The sequence below is a fragment of the Drosophila santomea genome, chromosome X (assembly GCF_016746245.2).
Source record: "Drosophila santomea strain STO CAGO 1482 chromosome X, Prin_Dsan_1.1, whole genome shotgun sequence".
NCBI classification, from domain to species: domain Eukaryota; kingdom Metazoa; phylum Arthropoda; class Insecta; order Diptera; family Drosophilidae; genus Drosophila; species Drosophila santomea.
Window position 1 is genome coordinate 10,781,431 of NC_053021.2, and position 17,076 is coordinate 10,798,506.

The following is a 17,076-nucleotide window of genomic DNA, read 5'->3' on the forward strand; positions in this document are numbered from 1 at the left end:
ACAAAAATATCAAAGGATTAACAACAAATCGAAATCGAAATCACCATTTACTCATGTCTGGTACTGTCTGTCTGTGGCTGACTGAGAACATAAAAAAATGTAACTCGAAGAGGAAAATGGGGGATATTTGAGTTCGGGAGTTTAGTTGCGAGTTCCTTTCCTGTGTACGAGATTATGGTTATTTCGTGTGCATCCCGAACTGAGAATTGTCAAAGAAAAACTTTATTTCGGTTGTCTGTATCTGTATCCGTATCTGGGTGGTTTATCTGTATGATGATCTGTTCTGTATTCACACCAAGTACGCCATTCTGGTTACATTTATATGTACAGTATATATCGCTTCGAGTGTGGCAACATTGAAACACGATGTGTGATACAAGCGGATAATAATAGAACAGCAAGTTGAGATCGAAATGGTTTAAAGTTTTGATTTCTGTCTGCATGTTCGTATATGTACGTATACGCTCTGTAATGTGAACAACCAGGGGGATCCAAAGTATGAACTTAAAAGATAAACTTAAAACAGAAACCCCCACAAAACAGAGATTTTCTCCCTGGGAGTTTCGATGTATGGTCTTCCTGTACATCTTTTTGTGTCTTACGGCCAGATCTATTCAGATATCCTATGCAAATCAGACGTACATCCGATTTAGCATAAAAATTTAACATATTTCCTTTTTCTAATGCCTTTATACATTTAGTGTACATTTAATGGACATTTACATGCATATGATAGAGCGCTTTCGAAAGTTACATTTGGACGATTGATTTATTCCGCAATAGTCTTGCGGTTAGATATATAGAAGATAGTGGGCTATATATATTTGGATAGTCTTGACATGTATTTATAGCGATAGAGAGTGATGTACGAGTAGAGATCGCCAAATACATGTGATGTACAGATGTATTGATGCAAATAAAAAGCGCTGAAAACAAAAAATTCTAACGGAACCAACGAAAAATCATAGTACAGTAATCACGTGTGATGTTTTGATGTATGCATGTATGTAAATAGGTATGTTATGTATGTATATATGCAGGTAAGTGGTTAATCGCATGTGTTTCTGCTGAAACTGTGTTAGTTCTTACAGCAAATGCATTTCTATGTATGAAAATCGAAAATTTGCATGGTTAAATGTATGTTACGTCTTTCTTATGTTCAGTGGATTTACTCAGATATATAGATAGATTGTTATGTATAAGTAGATATGTTGGTAAATTGATCTGATCGAGTACATACCTCCTTCAGCATTGGCATCGTCTTGTGTGTAGCAAAGCATAAAGGCTAGAAAACGAAGAGAAAACAAACGAGAAACCGAAAGGGAAGAGAAAAGAGAGAAAACAGAAGAGAAGAAATCGAAAGAGATATGTTTGGTCAGTTTAAAACAGAACAGCGTTTGAATTCGGTTCATTTGGGTAGGCCCAACATTATACACTATTATAATTGATTAAAAATGTGATCTTGAATGGTACTTTTAGCATTGTAATATCTTTAAATTAATGGCTAAGAAATATGAACTTTTATATGCAATTAAAAAAAATTGACCTAAGAACCATTCAAGATTTTAGTAGTCTGTAAAAACCATCAAAATGTTCCTTCATCTTCTGTATGTATTATAACAGGAACAGGATGGCAAGTAGTTAAAGGTTGTTGCTGGTTTTCAGAAAACTGTTTGGAGTCGTAGTGATGTAGATATTTGATGAAAGCAGCTGGACTCAGAGATTTAAGGTTGGATATTTTTTATAGAGAGAAGAGCGATAAGAAGATAAATGTACTGTCAGTAGAGAGTTGCGGGAGAAAAAGCTTTTTAAATTAACTAAAGAACGAAATCAACTTGGTTTCATCTCGATGGGCTGTTGATGATGTATCGTAAGATGTACATTGATGTAAAACGTGCAACCCTGCCGCTGAAGAACACTCTTCGGATACAGATATGATTATCTTTAGCTTAATCCAAGACTATATACACGATGGATGGCCATGAGCTATAGAACTCCCCGCGAGGACTAACTGTTAGTAAGATCGTGTGACTATAGCTTACTGTCTAATATGTGTATGGGTGTGTTCGTTTACAAGGCTTTGTATGTGTGGGTGTGTTTGTGTGTGATTGTTAACCAAGACTAGACCATCTGAGAAGCCCTGACACCTGGATACATTTACAAGCGGATACATCTCGACATTTATACCGCCAACTTCGGCTCTGTTTGGAAACATTTTCACCTGACATAGTCGGCACTTACGTTGCGGTTCATTCGACTGGTTGTTGTTGACATTATTGATGTCAATCTCGCTGGTGCTGCTCACGACTCCATTGGCTAAACATATAGTTCGGGATCGGGGCACACACAAAAATAATACAACATCCAACATCCAAGCATATCGAATGGGACAGGAAATGTGTGAGTATGTGTATGTTTCAGTGTGGTTGTTTCAGTGATTCGTCGGTTCGTCGATGGATCCGATCGGTTCATCCAGAATTTGGTACATGTGGGTAGAATGAGTGTTTGGACATCACGGATTTCGGCGGGGAAAACATATGGAAATAAACAGAAATGTAAATCATATAAAATGCATAAAACAAAACAAACAAAAAATCGGTTGGGGCAATGGATAAATCTCTTCAAACAGAAACATCAAACAAAACATATGTCTAATTCATTTTAATAAATTAAAAACACCAACTCAGTACATAAAACACAACGAAATGGGACATGAAGAACTTTAAGCTTTTGAAGGTTATTCTTATCAAATGTTTCCTGTGTGTAAAGAAAATTTGCAACCTTTCATTCCCACAAGTTACAAGGCAATTAACGAGTTTTCTGAATCTTATGATACGTACACTTAGGATGATTAACATAAAAAACATTTATTACGTCATGAAAGACTTAACTAAGAAAACAAAAACGGGACAAGGACTTTGACAGTGAGTTTTAGGTGATCTTCGCGAAAGATATTTCAACAACATTAATATCTTGTAATCATAAGCAGAAAATACACAACCACAAGTCAATCAAACACCCGCCCAAAATCACACACTCTCATTCAGACAGAAATTCAGTGGAGAAAGTCATTGAGCCTTAAGACTAGGACTAAACCAAAAACGCCTTGATTTTGAGTAGCTTGATGTTCTCCCATTATTGGCCATCTCCGAAGAAAGAGCGAACGATCGAGACTGCTGGCTTCCCTTGACTTGGTCTACTTACGCTCTTGGTCGCTGCCATCTTCATTCTTCTCATCGCGACTCTTCATAAACGGAAATTTGCGCGAGAATGTGAAATTCTTTTTCTTTCGATCCAATGTCGATTGCTGGTAGATAAGAAATGCAATTGGTTAATGAGATAACATTGTAACTATTGCTCACCACTCACCTTATCCAGATTATTATTAGCAGCCGCATGTCCCTGGAACTTAACGCTGCGGTCCCTAGCTCGCATTTTGCGCTCCCAACGCCTTTTCGATGGCACAATACCGATTTGCTCGTCCTCGTTATCGCCGAGGACTCGTCGTGCCTGCCACCATTCGTCGTCGGAGGCATTGGTCACGTGCAGGATATCGCCGTGCTTAAAGGGTAATCCTCGCGAGGGCAATCCATCATCTCGATTGGGATCGTAGTCGAACAGGGCGCGCACATACAGCGATCGCTTCTGCGTGGTACGCAGCAGGGTTCCCGATCCACCGGCACCGAGGGCAGCCTGTTGTTTCAACTCTTGGATGCGTGCCTCGAAGCGGTTGTACTCCTCTGGGCGGTACTGCGCCAACAGGGTCACCACACCGCCAGAAGTCTAGAATATAAAAATACGATTTTAATAATTGTTCAATTTCTCTTACGGTTCACCTGGAACTTTGCTTTGACTCACCTTGAGCGCCTGGGCCGCCTCTTCGTGGGTGGCGTGCGTGAGGTTGACATTGTTCACGCTGAGCAGCTGATCGCCACGCTTCAGCTCCGAGCCAAGATCCGCTGGACCGCCGGCCAGGATGAAGGACACATAGATACCCTGGCCATCCTCGCCACCAACTATGTTGAAGCCCAGGCCCTGCGGTCCCTTCTGGATGGTGATGGTGCGCGGTTCTCTGCGATATCAAGCTATTAAATACCCGAATGCATGGAAAAGTGATCGAGGCACTCACCTGGTTATATCCTCGGTGCTGACTGCGCGTGGAGTTCCTGGTGGAACAGCGGCTAGGACATTTGTAGAGGCGTATCGCGAGCCGGGCTCTAGGTTGTTATCAGAAATTTGTGATTTTGGTTTTAGGTTTATCGGTCGTTTTTGTTGCACATTGAATGTAAGTTATTATTATTAAGACATGACAGAGATAGATAGATAGATAAAGAGGGAGACAGAGACAGAGATAGAGAGAGATAGAGCGGTTAATAATGCCTTGAGAAATATAATGTTTTCTTGCGGTTTCAGCGCGTCCAGAGAAGTCCAGACAGAGACAGACAAACGCAAAAGGGACAGAGACAGCTGGCACCGACGAGAAAGAGAAAGAAACTGTTTAAAGTAAAATACTGCGACAAAAACTGAGGCCAACGGAAACAGAAACGGAAGACAACAGAACGGAAACTGAAGATTGCACTTGATTTCCCCGCACAACACAAACACACACTATACACAGGCATACACGATCCCCAGGCACACCAATAACGCCTATTAACACCTTAATACCTTAATATACAGCACAACAAATCAACATAGATTGGGTTATCAAACTCTAATGGTCTGATCCAGAACACAATTCTAGAACACTAGGCACAACTTTTGAGGGCAGGATGTTCAAATTAACAGCATGGCGGCGGAGGAGACTACAGGGAAAGGCGGGAGAGCAGCTTTCAGCGTGTGAAAATGAAAGCCATCTTTTCTAGAGCCTCAAATTAACTTGGCACAGCAGCAATAGCAGTAAGTAATTGGCCGGCAGAGGAGGAATATATTGGAAGGATCACATATACGAACGGGATGTACTTAAGGAAGGATTGGAGTAAGGAATTGGACCCGCTTCAAGTGCCTTTATTGGACTGTATTCCATAAATGCACTCGAGCAGGTCAAAAACAAATGCACAAAATAGTTAAAGTATAAACATTTGAGATGTAAAAATAAACTGGTAATTAAACACAGACATAAAAGAGGGTAACATATAACATATAATATCAATATATAATTCATATGATATAATTTCTCAAAGCATGATTTTGAAAAGTATTAATAGGAAAAGATACGCAGATGCGAGGAGAAAGAAAATATTTAAAATAGATACGCAAATAATAGCAATCAAAAGTCATATTAAATGAAATGTTATAGAAGAGAAAGAAAGGAAACAAAGTGATGGGGGGCCCAGCACAAGTGCATTTATTCGAGAAGATCGCAGGACCTCCGATAAACACCCTTGGCCGGGACATTGATGAGCATATATTAATTACAACAGAAGTTTGGTTAAATAATAAACAAATGAATCGCTTACGGCGCGGCTGGGGTGATTGGGATCGGTTGTTTGTTTGATTGGATTCGACAGGCAGGGCGGGCATGGAAGCATTGTTATAGAAGGAGTTGGCGGGTGGAGATGCTGCTGCTGCTGCTGCTGCAGATGCTGCTGCTGTTGGTGCCGCTGCTGCAACAGTTGCCGTCGTGCTGCTGCTACTGTTGTTGTTGTTGATGCTATTACTGTTGTTGATATTATTGCTGTTGCTATTGCTATTGCTATTGCTAATGCTAATGCTGCTGTTAGCGCCAAGCGACGGCGGCAACTTGTTGCTACTGTTGGTGGCTGTGGGCGTGACTGTGGTGACTGTGGTGTTGCTGATTGTGTTGTTGTTTGCAATGACTGATGCAGATGCAGATGCATTTGCTGCTGCTGCTGCGGCTGCTTGTGGTATTGATGGTGAATCGACAACCGTTTGTCCCATACTATTTAGCGCACCTGTCGACTGCGAATTGACCATCGGCGTCGCATGCTGCTGCTGATGCACCTGACTTTGGCTCTGGCTGGTGGCCAATTGCGATTGGGACTGCGACAACTGATGTCCGGATGAAAGGCCTCCTCCTCCGCCGCCGGACGCACTGGTGGTCAGGTGCTGTGTCTTCCCAATGATCAGCGTCACCTTGTCGGTGATTGACTTCAACGTGGCCACCGCCAGTTCGTGCGTTACGTTCTCCAGATTCTTCTCGCTCTGTCGAAGGTATAAAATAACTAAATTAGGAGCAACCATTCAGTAGTTAATGGAACCTACCCCATTGGTGCGCACTGCAATCAGCTTATCTCCAATGGAGAGCCGTCCGTCCACCTGCGCTGCTCCGCCGTCCATCAACTTGGTCACATAGATGCCATTGTCGCCGGGGATGTGCTGGTTGCCAATGCCGCCGGCAATGGAGAAGCCCAGTCCCTTGCCGCCCTTGACCAGATCGATTTCGATGACCTTCGGTCCGCTGGCCGCACTATCGCGTGCATCTCCTACTGCCGATCCCGCTGCCGGTGTGGTGGCCGTTCCACGTTTTCGCTTCACATGCAGCTTGACCACATTTCCGGCCTTCTTAAGAGCATCCACGGCGGAGGCATGTGGCACATCCACCACGGACACATCGTTCACCGATACGATGATGTCGTTGATGCTCAGCCGTCCATCGGCGGCAGCTGCTCCGCCGGAAATGAGCTTGGTGATGTAGATGGAGGTGTCGGTGCCGATGTGCGGATTATCCGTACCGCCGGCAATGGAGAAGCCCAATCCGGAGTTGCCGCGCTCCAGCTGAATGTCCTCGTATAACCAACTGTCATCGCCATTCACCTGGAGGATATGGAAGGTCATTAAAATGGTTCATATAGAGATGAGTTCTTTGGGAGTCATTATACAATGGACACATAGTGGGAATAATGTGGGGTAAGTAAGTGTTTTAGGGTATTGTGAATTGTGAATGTAATGAGAGCTGTCTCTATTATGTGAGTACATAAATGAATAACATAAATATTAAATATTTTATTTGTTTACGTCTAAAATAACTAGATGTATGTTGACTTATGTTCCAGAATTTATGGAATTTATGGATTTAAACAATTGAGTTTATTATTTAATAATATTCTTACATAGTTGGGTTAGAAATATGTATTTTTTTGAGTACCCATTAGCACTCAATTAAGTACACAAATTTAACATATAAGATGAGTGCTGATTTAGATGAAGTCACTTTCTCTACAAAAAATTGAAGCAATCATTTCATTTGTTTCAGTTGTGAATTGCTTATTTAATGCTGGAAATATCTAGAAATACGCCCCAAAAAGCATTCTTTCGAGCTAATTTCAATAATATGCGCTCCTCAGCTTTTTAGCGACTTGTGATGTCATTGCATGGATAATTCAGTTAGGCAGCGAATACATAAAACAACATGAACGGAGACGAAACACACGACGATCACACAAATAAATGCAAATGCAGTTAAAACGACGACAAACAACGTTGATTTTTTGGCCCGTTTCCATGTTCGATTTCACTACATATTGCAGGAAGTTGGTAGCAAATATACTCTATATATTTCATTATAGACGTAGCATCAATTTATTAAATTAAAAGCCAAAAAATAGTTTACATTTTTCAAAAAGCATCTTTAAATGTTGGAATTTTGTATTTTTAAAAACATTCTATTGTAGAATCAAGTAAGTTGCAAAAATGGAAATGTTCGACTGCATTTAAATGTACAATATGAAATGGGCAATATGAAGTACAATTCGACGATGGCAACAGGTGGGTTAAGAATCTAATCTCGTTTCGGATCCGTTTGTGTGGCTTACCTTTGTCGACGATGCCTTATGGAGCTGTAGTGGGTGATTAAAGTGAAAGAGATACGTTTAGAGAGGATCTCCGATCGGTTCAGTGACTCATTAGCATACAGTATTAACCCTACAAAGCCCCCCAGGGCCGCACCCTCGCCGGAGATGGGAAATCGTGTCAATGGCAATGGAGTCTCGAAATATCTTGAATTAACTGGGCCGTGCAGCCAAAACTCTCGTTGCAATTAACAGGCGACCAAAATACAAAAAAAAAGAAGAAAAACGAAAAAACAAAAAAACAAACGAAAACAGCAGTGCGCTAAAAATGGCAACAAAAACCACAGCTTGCACAACCCGCGGCGATCTTAGTGGGTTAATGGGCGGAGGGGCGCACGGAGGGGGTGGCGGGTTACGGCATCGTTAAACGAGTTCAATTGATTAGCAGCCCAGTGTAAATGAATTCATCAAGCGGCGACGACAGCAACATTAACCCCAAGAAGATGTACATATGCACTGCAAAAGTGGGCGTCGCTCCACCAATCCTCCCACTTAACCCGCCACAGCCCCGCTGCAGATAAATTCCCATATCGGACGCTCTTGTCTAGCGAAAAATTGCCAATTAACCCTGGGAGTGGGTCAAGTCAAGTGTACGCCTAGGGAGCCTAAGCAGGCGGTCTAAAAATATTAATATGCTCTTTGGGTTAATCGCTGGAGGATACTCGCTGCTGCAGCTACAGTGGTGCCTCGCTAAAGGGGATTTACTTTGATTTGCTTGTTTACTTTAAAGATTGAATATGATACGATTATTCATATGTAAAATAGTTTAAAACATATGTTTCAAGGAAACATAAAAATGTGCCTAACGCTCCTCCATTCACATGTCATATAATTTAATGTCTGTAATTACAGCGAAAGACGTGTTACATCTGTGAGAACCCATTAGCGGGCAAACACTGTACGCGGCCACTTAGGCTAACAGGTTCGTGCCGCTTCTGCTTCCGCTGACAACTCTGGTTACCCTTTTTCCAGCCCAAAAAGAATTATAAAAAGAAGAAAAATTACATCATAAAGTTAACAATCGGAACTCACTTTAATGCGAGCGGGCGTTTTTACGGGGCGAAGTAATGGGCTAGGAATGTGGCGGGGGGGCAGGGGCGTCTTGGGACAAACACACAAGACTTTCAGCCGACTAAGCCCCAAGCAAAAAAAAAAAATAGGCAACAAAAACCCGAAAGAAAAAAACCTCAACAACAGCACGCTATATTAACGGGGCCAACGAGCTACAATCGCTTTTTTTTCTCCCACTTCTAGACTTTTTTTCGTAGGCCTTGTTTTTTTTGTAAAGTTGCACACCCTTGAAATTAGTAGCTGGCACTAAAGCCAAATCATATCACATATATGTATGGAGCGCTTATCTTATCTATGATAAACGTATGCTTGGGACCACAAGCACACTGAAAATGCGGAAAACCGAACCGCAGACGATAAAATTCTTAAGGCATTGTAAGAAAACTGTAACTGAATCAGAATTCCAACTGCACCTCGAATTTTGTTAATGAAAAAAAAGCGTTGCCATAATGTCGTAAGAGCAAAACCTCAAATCAAATGAATCATTAAATTATAGTCTATTTAAATGCTTATTCGATTACTCGCGTCGCATGCAAAGTGGTAAAGGGAAATTTAATAGGCAATGCACTAGTAGCAAAACTCGAAACGAGCTTTTCAAGGCCTAAACGAATGGGATAACTAGTTAATAGTTCCTAGCAATGGTCAAGGCTCTTTAGAAAGTCTTTTTATTGCGGCCATGCAAAAAGATTCCCCAAAATAAAACACATTTCGCATATGTGATCATAAGCATGTATAGCACGGAATTTGAGTATTTTTAGTTAAAAAACCTGAGACCCAATTGCTCACGATAAACAAATGTGAGTCACAGGAGATATGTAGATCTATATGGATATTGCCATAAAAGCGTAAAGACTATTGATACCCCTTTACCACATGAAACGCACCGAAGATTATAGCATAACCATATACATATACATACATATGTATGTAGCTTATTAATAATCCGCAAATAATCCACGGCCAGTGAGAAATTTGAATGCGTCAAGCTGCGTTGCACTTCATTGATCAAATCGAGTATAGAAATGTTGGCACAATGCCCAGGGGTTTACTGTATGAGATCGGACGGGACGGAAATGGACGTGACAACGATCGCGGTCGTGGTCGAAACACCTGCGAGGGAAACGAAATCAAAACGGAAATCCAAAGCCATATTCCATTATTATATTATTCCGGCCCCCAGGGAGCGGTGGGTAGTACTAAAATTATGGTTCAATATGTAAACTTGTCCTTCGCGTCCATTTGTTGTTGCCACTGCCGCGACAGACGCGTGATGTGTTTATAAGTTTTTGCGGAAAAATCGGGTGAGATACACTGGCATGCACAGAGAAAAACACCTTCGATTTAACAGTGATTTTGCGGGAAAATAGTTGAAGGGGTTTTATAATAGTCATAATGCCAATTATAAGTTATCTCGCTCTACGCGTGGATTTTTAGGAATTACATATTGGCAGCCTTCTCATTTAGCCAGTGTCCACTGTAAATTCCTTTGTTTGGTGGGTGATAGAATTCACGAAAATAAAACGGTTTTCGTCAAAAATTAAGAGAGCGAGCGAGAGGGCACATCGAATTGGGGACAACAACAACAAGTACGTCTGTGCGGAATATTAAGGGCAGCAGCAACAGCAACAGCAACAACAGGAACAACAAAAAGAAACAAATCCAACAAGAGAAGAACCGTTGATCGGAGCATTAGAAAGAGACGAAGGAGTGTGTTCTTTCTATTACTTTTTTTCTGCGAAGGCAATGCAAAGACGCTAAAATGATGACAACGCACCCAACTGTGTGAGTGCGAGTGTGTGTGCACAATGGAGGGCAATAGTATAGTTCCCATTCAGAGTTGCGCTAAAAAGATGTAATAGTCAACCAATAGGAATAATAGTATAGCCGTTATAAATAACTTTGTGCACAACTGGCTAACAAACAATTAACTTGTATACAATTTGCTCGATTTGCATGCAATTCCGTACAATACTTGAAGAGTAAACAAAGCCCAGAAGCTGCGTAAACAAATACTTAAATGTGCATGTAAGCCGTAAACAATTCAACTTTTTGAGAGCTGGCGCACCTTCACATCGCACCACATTTAAATGGAAGTAATAGAAGTAAATTTGGCACTAAAAGCATGCCCCCAGCTGTTCGCACACTTGTATATGGTTATTGAATCGAGGAAAATCGGCTAGATTTCGGTCCGTCTGCGAATTTGTTTTGAACACAAGAGAGAACACCATAGCAGAATCTCACGACTAGTAAATACCCATTAGACAGTGTAGCACTAGACAGATTAAGATATAAAACAACTTTTTGCGATTGGTGGGCGTGGTAACGTTCAGAACCGAACGAAGTCAGAGTGACTTGTCTAGTAATCCTGATCTAGAATACATATACTTAATAAAGTCCTTCTTGCTGTTACACACTTTTCAAACAATCTAGTATACCCTACGACGAAGAGAGGGTATCACAAACCATGGAATCATCGCGCACTATATAGAGCGCAGATGCCCAGCTTTTTCTACATATATCCAACAGATATTTTTCATATTGGCCATATATATGTATATATTTATATATATATGTATATATATATATATATGTATATATATATATGTATCTACATATGTACGCAGACATGATAATGGATAGTAGTAAGACCGATTTTTACCGAATCCAGATTGAAGAGCGACGATACTTTCTTGATGAATCCGCCGCCGCTGCCGCCGCCGTCGCGCTTCTTTTTCCTCGTTGTCATATTGCAGCGGCTTTTGTTGAATTGATTTTATAACTTATTGTTATACTTGTTTTTTATTCTTATGGCGGTTCAAGGGTTAAAGTTACAGCCGCACACAAGCAACAACCACAACAACACACGGACAAATGCCGGCGCTGCTGGCTCTGCTTCTTCTTTTTCTTCTTGAACTCGATTCGTTACAATTTTATTTGCCGCCTGTGGTTATCCAACTTTTTGCACTAGACAAACGAAAATGCACACGAACTTAGTGGTTTTTCTTTTGAAACATCTATATATTTAAATCGCACGCACGGGCGTGTTGTTTGTGTTTTAGCGATCGGGAAACTGAAAAGAGGCCGCCGCCGCCGCCACCGAAACAACAAACACAACACAACACACGGAGACACACTAACACGCACGCACGCACGCACACTCTGTGCGAGAGAGGGAGAGCGTTTTTTTTTTCGGTATACCGACTTAAAATTTTTCTCACTCTCTCTCTCTGTCTCCTTGTTTTGCTGGCATTTTCCCCCTCCGTGTTGATCGATAGGCGGCGGTCTATCGTTATCGCTTGCGCTGGCAATGCTCGCTCCCTTTCGCACACTTCAGTTATATGTCACCGTCGTTGGTAATGCAGTGCCAATGACTCATAAACCATTCACTCATATTAAATTACTTGTGTTCACATATCCATTGCACAAAACAAAATAAACAAACAAAAAAATAAAGCGAAGAACCGAGCGCGACGAAAACAACACACCCAACTAATAGAATCGATTTTTGCAGCTAACTCGACCTATCGATTGGCAACAGAGTGACCGCTTGGTGATCGTCGAGTTATACCAAAAAATACTAGATACGTATGCTAAATTTTTAAAAGCTCGATTTTTAAAAATGATCAACTGTTTTTATTTCGTACAATATTATGTCGTACAATGTCGTACAATACTAAAATGCAGTAACGATATTGGCATTTCGACTTTTTTTTAAGAGTGGCTTGTGTCAATGCTAAGCATTGATATAGTTAAGCTGTATTAAAATATCTTAATCGAACTATTAGATTTTTAGCCTGCAGAAATAATCATAATAAAAACTTAAAATAAAAATCAATACAAACCATAAATCAAGGCAATAAAAACGAACAAACAAATCAAATAAGAAGCGCAAAACGTATGTATATTTTTAATGGGGTTTCACATGGTATGTTTCTTAAATCAAAATCAAATTTCTTTTGGCAACTTAAAACATTAATCATAACCAAAACATGCATGAAACTTAAGCTAAAATTATAAATATGCTTGATTATGTATTTTTTTACAATGTACCTCATTTGTTTCTAAACACAAATCAAACAAAATCGTGCACTAAAAACTTAATATAAACATCGTAAGCTTTAATATAAAGAAAATTTGTTACGCCGGGCGTTCTCGTTTTCCCGTTCTCGTTTCTATATGTACTTTTGCCTTCTGGCCAGGTTAGCTACAACGAGCAACAACAACACACCGGAAACGGAAATGGGCGACGCTTGGCCCACAAAAGCGAGGAGGCCGAGCGCCTTAAGCGTCTTAAGTAAGTAACGATTCGTTAAAAGGCAGGAAAAGTGGGTAAAAATGCAAAAAGGCGGATAAATACACTGGTGTGCTCCCAATTACACTGGCTTTACCATTGGCGATTTAAAATTGTGGGCGTTCTCGCTTTCCGTGCCACATGAATAATTAAGGTGAAAACGCGGTTGCAGTGTAACATGCAACTTAAAAATCGAATTCAAATTCCATTTGTTATCTGAATATGGCACTAAAAACGTTCTTTAAATCGATTCCTAACAGAAAACTAGATCAATGTATTTATTATACAGCTACGGAATGGTATTAGAAGTTGGTATCCTTTTACTTATTGTGGTCTCTTCATTGTTTAAAAAATCTTAGTAAAATGTATTAAATTAAGCTTAAACTAGCGATAAACTTTAAGAGATAAACTGTGGCTTTGTCGTTTATAAACTAATAACAAAAATTACAAATTAATTTTTCAACCTAATGATTGATAACATATACAGAAAATATTTCATTAATTTGTCGTTAATAGCCTGTTTAATTCTTTAGTGAAACCGCCAAATGAAGTGCGAATGAGAGCAGCATCGCAACTGCGAACTAATTAATTCTCTGAGCAGGGGGCTAATTACACAGCCAGCGGTTTTCCACCTCCTTGGCTTTTTAGCGAGCTGGTTGCTCTGCCCTCGAGAACTTCTCCACGCCGGGAAAATGGCAGGGAAAACTAGGTGGACTCGAAAGCGCGCTTGAGCATTTTGGCTTGATTGCCGTTGTTAAGGCGAAGTTGGTAATGGTGTTGTTGTTGGTGTTGGCTTTGATGTTGATGTGGATGTGGATGGAGGCTCACGAGGACTCGCTTGCGCTGGGGTGCGTTTGAGTATGTCTGTGTGAGTGACTGTATCTGTATCTGTGATTGCTGGCAGGGATTTTCAGCTAAGGCTGTTGGCGCATATGATTAAATTGCAGGAACTTACAGTCTGGGACCCGCTCCTGGATTTGGATCCCTGCTGCTGCGGCTGCTGCGGATTCTGCTGCTGCGGGGAGCGGGAACTGCGCTGCTGCTGCTGTTGCTGTTGCTGCTCGGCCGTTGGCTCCTTGGCATTTTCCGTATCCGATTCGATGCGCATGCGCTGATTCTGCGAAAAGAAAACCGAAAGGCACCGCGATCAGTATTAATATCGAAATAATCGATCAGTGTATCGATTTTATTATAACATAACAAACACTTTTAGCCATTTCTTATAATACAAGTCTGCCAACCACCCCGCCAACTTATATTTAAGCCTTTCTCATGCGTATTGGCTATGGCTATCACAACCAATATATATATCGAAAATCGCTTTTTATCGATAGGATTCTACGATTCTACGTTACCTTCCCCCACTTACGTTGGCACAACAGCAGGCATATCGCGAACCGATACCACCCCCCGATTCATTGTCCTTCTCGCTTTCCCTTTCCTTCTCCTTATCCTTTTTCTGCCGTTCCCTGGATTGATGTTGATCCTGTTGATGTTGTTGTGGTTGTTGGTGGTATTGTTGTTGTTGTTGTTGTTGGGGCGGCGGCGCCGTCAATTGACGTCGACGTCGACGCATTCGCACCGGCGACCGCGAGCCAACATAATTTGAAAATCGGCGCCTCGAATGTCGCACTATCGACACCCAGTCGATCATTTTTCACAGTGTAGTAGTGCCCAAGTTACCCCAGCGATATGTCTTAATTTTGGATTTAAATCAAATAAAGCTCTTGTTTTATTCAAATCGGTGGGATTCGTTTGGTTTTCAGTGGTTTACTTTGTGCGCTTCATTTTATCTTAAAAATGAAATTTCAAATAGTTGAAAATGATGGTATGTGTAACACCTAAATGGATTCACAATTCGCCTTGTTTGGTTTATTGTAAATTAATATTTATATTTATTATATATATTTTATTTATAAACTATTATAATTGTTGTGTTGTAATTTACAAAAAACACAGTAAAAACATGTAAAGTACTCAGCTTTGACATTATAATGGGATGCCTACTTTCCCACTGAAGAGTTGCGATAGCAACAAGTTGGGTGCAAGCAGCCGGAAAAGCGGAAAAGCTGGAACGAATGGAATTGAAATCGGCACCCTCGTTGTCTTTGTTTGTTTTTCACCGGTTACACACACAGAACAACAACAGATAAAAATCTGATTGCGATTTCCACATTTGCTAGTCAAAAGTGGGACAAAAGCATTTATGTACATGCAATCTTTTTTTGTTAAAAAAAATGTACAATTTATTAGCCGGAATTAACTGATTTCGTTAGGTGATGCCAAATATTTTCCAAGCTTGTCATGAGTAATTAATCAAAATCATTTATTTTCTGCGAACCTTGTTTATTCCATTTTCATTGAGAGAAAATTGATTTGTGATCACATTGTCAGAATCAATATTTACATTTCAAATTTATTATTTATGATTTGTGCATTAGTTTTGATATTTTCAATGTTGAGATATAAAACAGCAACTCTAGCAGATTTTTCAGAAATTCTGTTAGGTTTTCAGTGGGATCTTCATTGTTATGGAGCAGAAAGTTCGTTTGGCATCAGATTTTTATAGAGTGTGTGCGCCAAGGTCCACAAAGCGAATGCCGAATACTTTTTGTTTACAGTCGGAGCGAAGAAACATGTGTTCTCATGTGCGGATGTTCTAAATTCAAAAGATTCTAATAGCTGTACGAAAATGCTCTCGAAACTAGCAGCAGAAAATCAAAATCCAAAGCGCCTTTCGGCATGAAAGAAACGCAAGAAACGCCAAGCGATGCGAGCTGCCAAAATAAATAGATTGATATATTGCTCGTCTCATTTATGTTGTTTTTCTTGTTGCTCTAACGATGTTTTCCAATGCCAGACGGCCATGAATGAAAAACTCAGCGAGTGGCAGTGAAAGAAACCGAAAAAAATCGGAAAATAGCAAGGAAACAGAAAGGGCTCGGTGAGTTCAAGTGAAAATGTGTATATTCTTGGTCTAATAAGTAAATACTTGCTAGCATATCAAAAATTCGTATTCATTTTGTACGGAACTTTGCGCTAAACCAAAATGTGTCAACCGTATGGCTGTGAACTATTACAAATTCCAGTAATTAATTAAAGTAATGGCTCAATTAACTGCTGTGCGGTTTTAATCACTTTTCATTTGTGCCACCTGGTGGTGCTTCTAATTGGTGAGCGATTGCTGTTGGGCACGTGGGGCGTATACGTAATATTTGGAAGCATGCCTGATGTCGCTCATCCGCCCCGTTGTTCACCTGCCATCTAGCAATGCCTCAAACTGGGTCTGGTTTTGTGTACCTTGTTCGCTCTTTTTTCTTTCTGCCCTCGATGTGTACATTCTGTCTTACAATTATGTAAAATGTTTGTTTTTTGGCGCCAAAGTCGATGAGTGATGGACACGCATGTGGCAGTGAAACACTAGAAAACTGGGGAAAATATTAGCCGGCCAACGACTGATAACAACGCCAAGGAAAAACAGAAATATTGACTTGATCACGATAGAGCACACAAAAAACTGGAAATAAACTACTTTAATATCTGTATCGAAGATATGTTGAACGATTTATGAGCTGAAAATGCACAGTTTTTGAATATTTCGTATTGTATATGTTTACTTTTCTTTTTTAACATCCCATGTGGGCATTAAATAGACTTATTATGCGCAATTTAACACATGCCAAATTTGTAATTTATATTTGGAGTTTTCTTTGCAAAATGCCAAACAAAAACAATTCGAATTGTGAACCACAAGTGTTGGTGCTCGTTTCGTTGTTCGTTTATATTTTGTTGTGTGTTGTGCCTGCCCACGTTCAACGAGGGTTAAACAGCGTCTGGAGGGTTAAAGGGTATTCCCCGCACCCACACACGCACACGCATACGCACACCCACCACCTACACACA

The 17,076-nt window shown here is 40.5% G+C and overlaps 1 protein-coding gene across 35 annotated transcripts in view; it reads right to left on the reverse strand.

The window, feature by feature from the left end:
* Nucleotides 1-17,076, reverse strand: part of LOC120456239 (disks large 1 tumor suppressor protein) — a 40,281-nt gene that overhangs the window by 7,505 nt on the left and 15,700 nt on the right. For 7 of the 35 annotated variants that reach the window (XM_039642931.2, XM_039642936.2, XM_039642932.2 and 4 more), the window contains 10 exons: nucleotides 14,129-14,290; nucleotides 7,776-7,799; nucleotides 6,226-6,777; nucleotides 5,460-6,165; nucleotides 4,130-4,217; nucleotides 3,859-4,072; nucleotides 3,370-3,783; nucleotides 3,205-3,307; nucleotides 2,242-2,316; nucleotides 1,241-1,285 (listed from right to left, as the gene is read on the reverse strand). In XM_039642931.2, the coding sequence (XP_039498865.1) occupies nucleotides 1,241-1,285; nucleotides 2,242-2,316; nucleotides 3,205-3,307; nucleotides 3,370-3,783; nucleotides 3,859-4,072; nucleotides 4,130-4,217; nucleotides 5,460-6,165; nucleotides 6,226-6,777; nucleotides 7,776-7,799; nucleotides 14,129-14,290 (2,383 nt within the window). Of the gene's footprint in view, nucleotides 1-1,240; nucleotides 1,286-2,241; nucleotides 2,317-3,204; nucleotides 3,308-3,369; nucleotides 3,784-3,858; nucleotides 4,073-4,129; nucleotides 4,218-5,459; nucleotides 6,166-6,225; nucleotides 6,778-7,775; nucleotides 7,800-11,541; nucleotides 11,847-12,283; nucleotides 12,418-12,757; nucleotides 14,071-14,128; nucleotides 14,291-14,542; nucleotides 14,929-17,076 lie in introns of those variants that run through there. The other 28 variants (XM_039642946.2, XM_039642953.2, XM_039642938.2 and 25 more) reach the window with 20 other exon arrangements.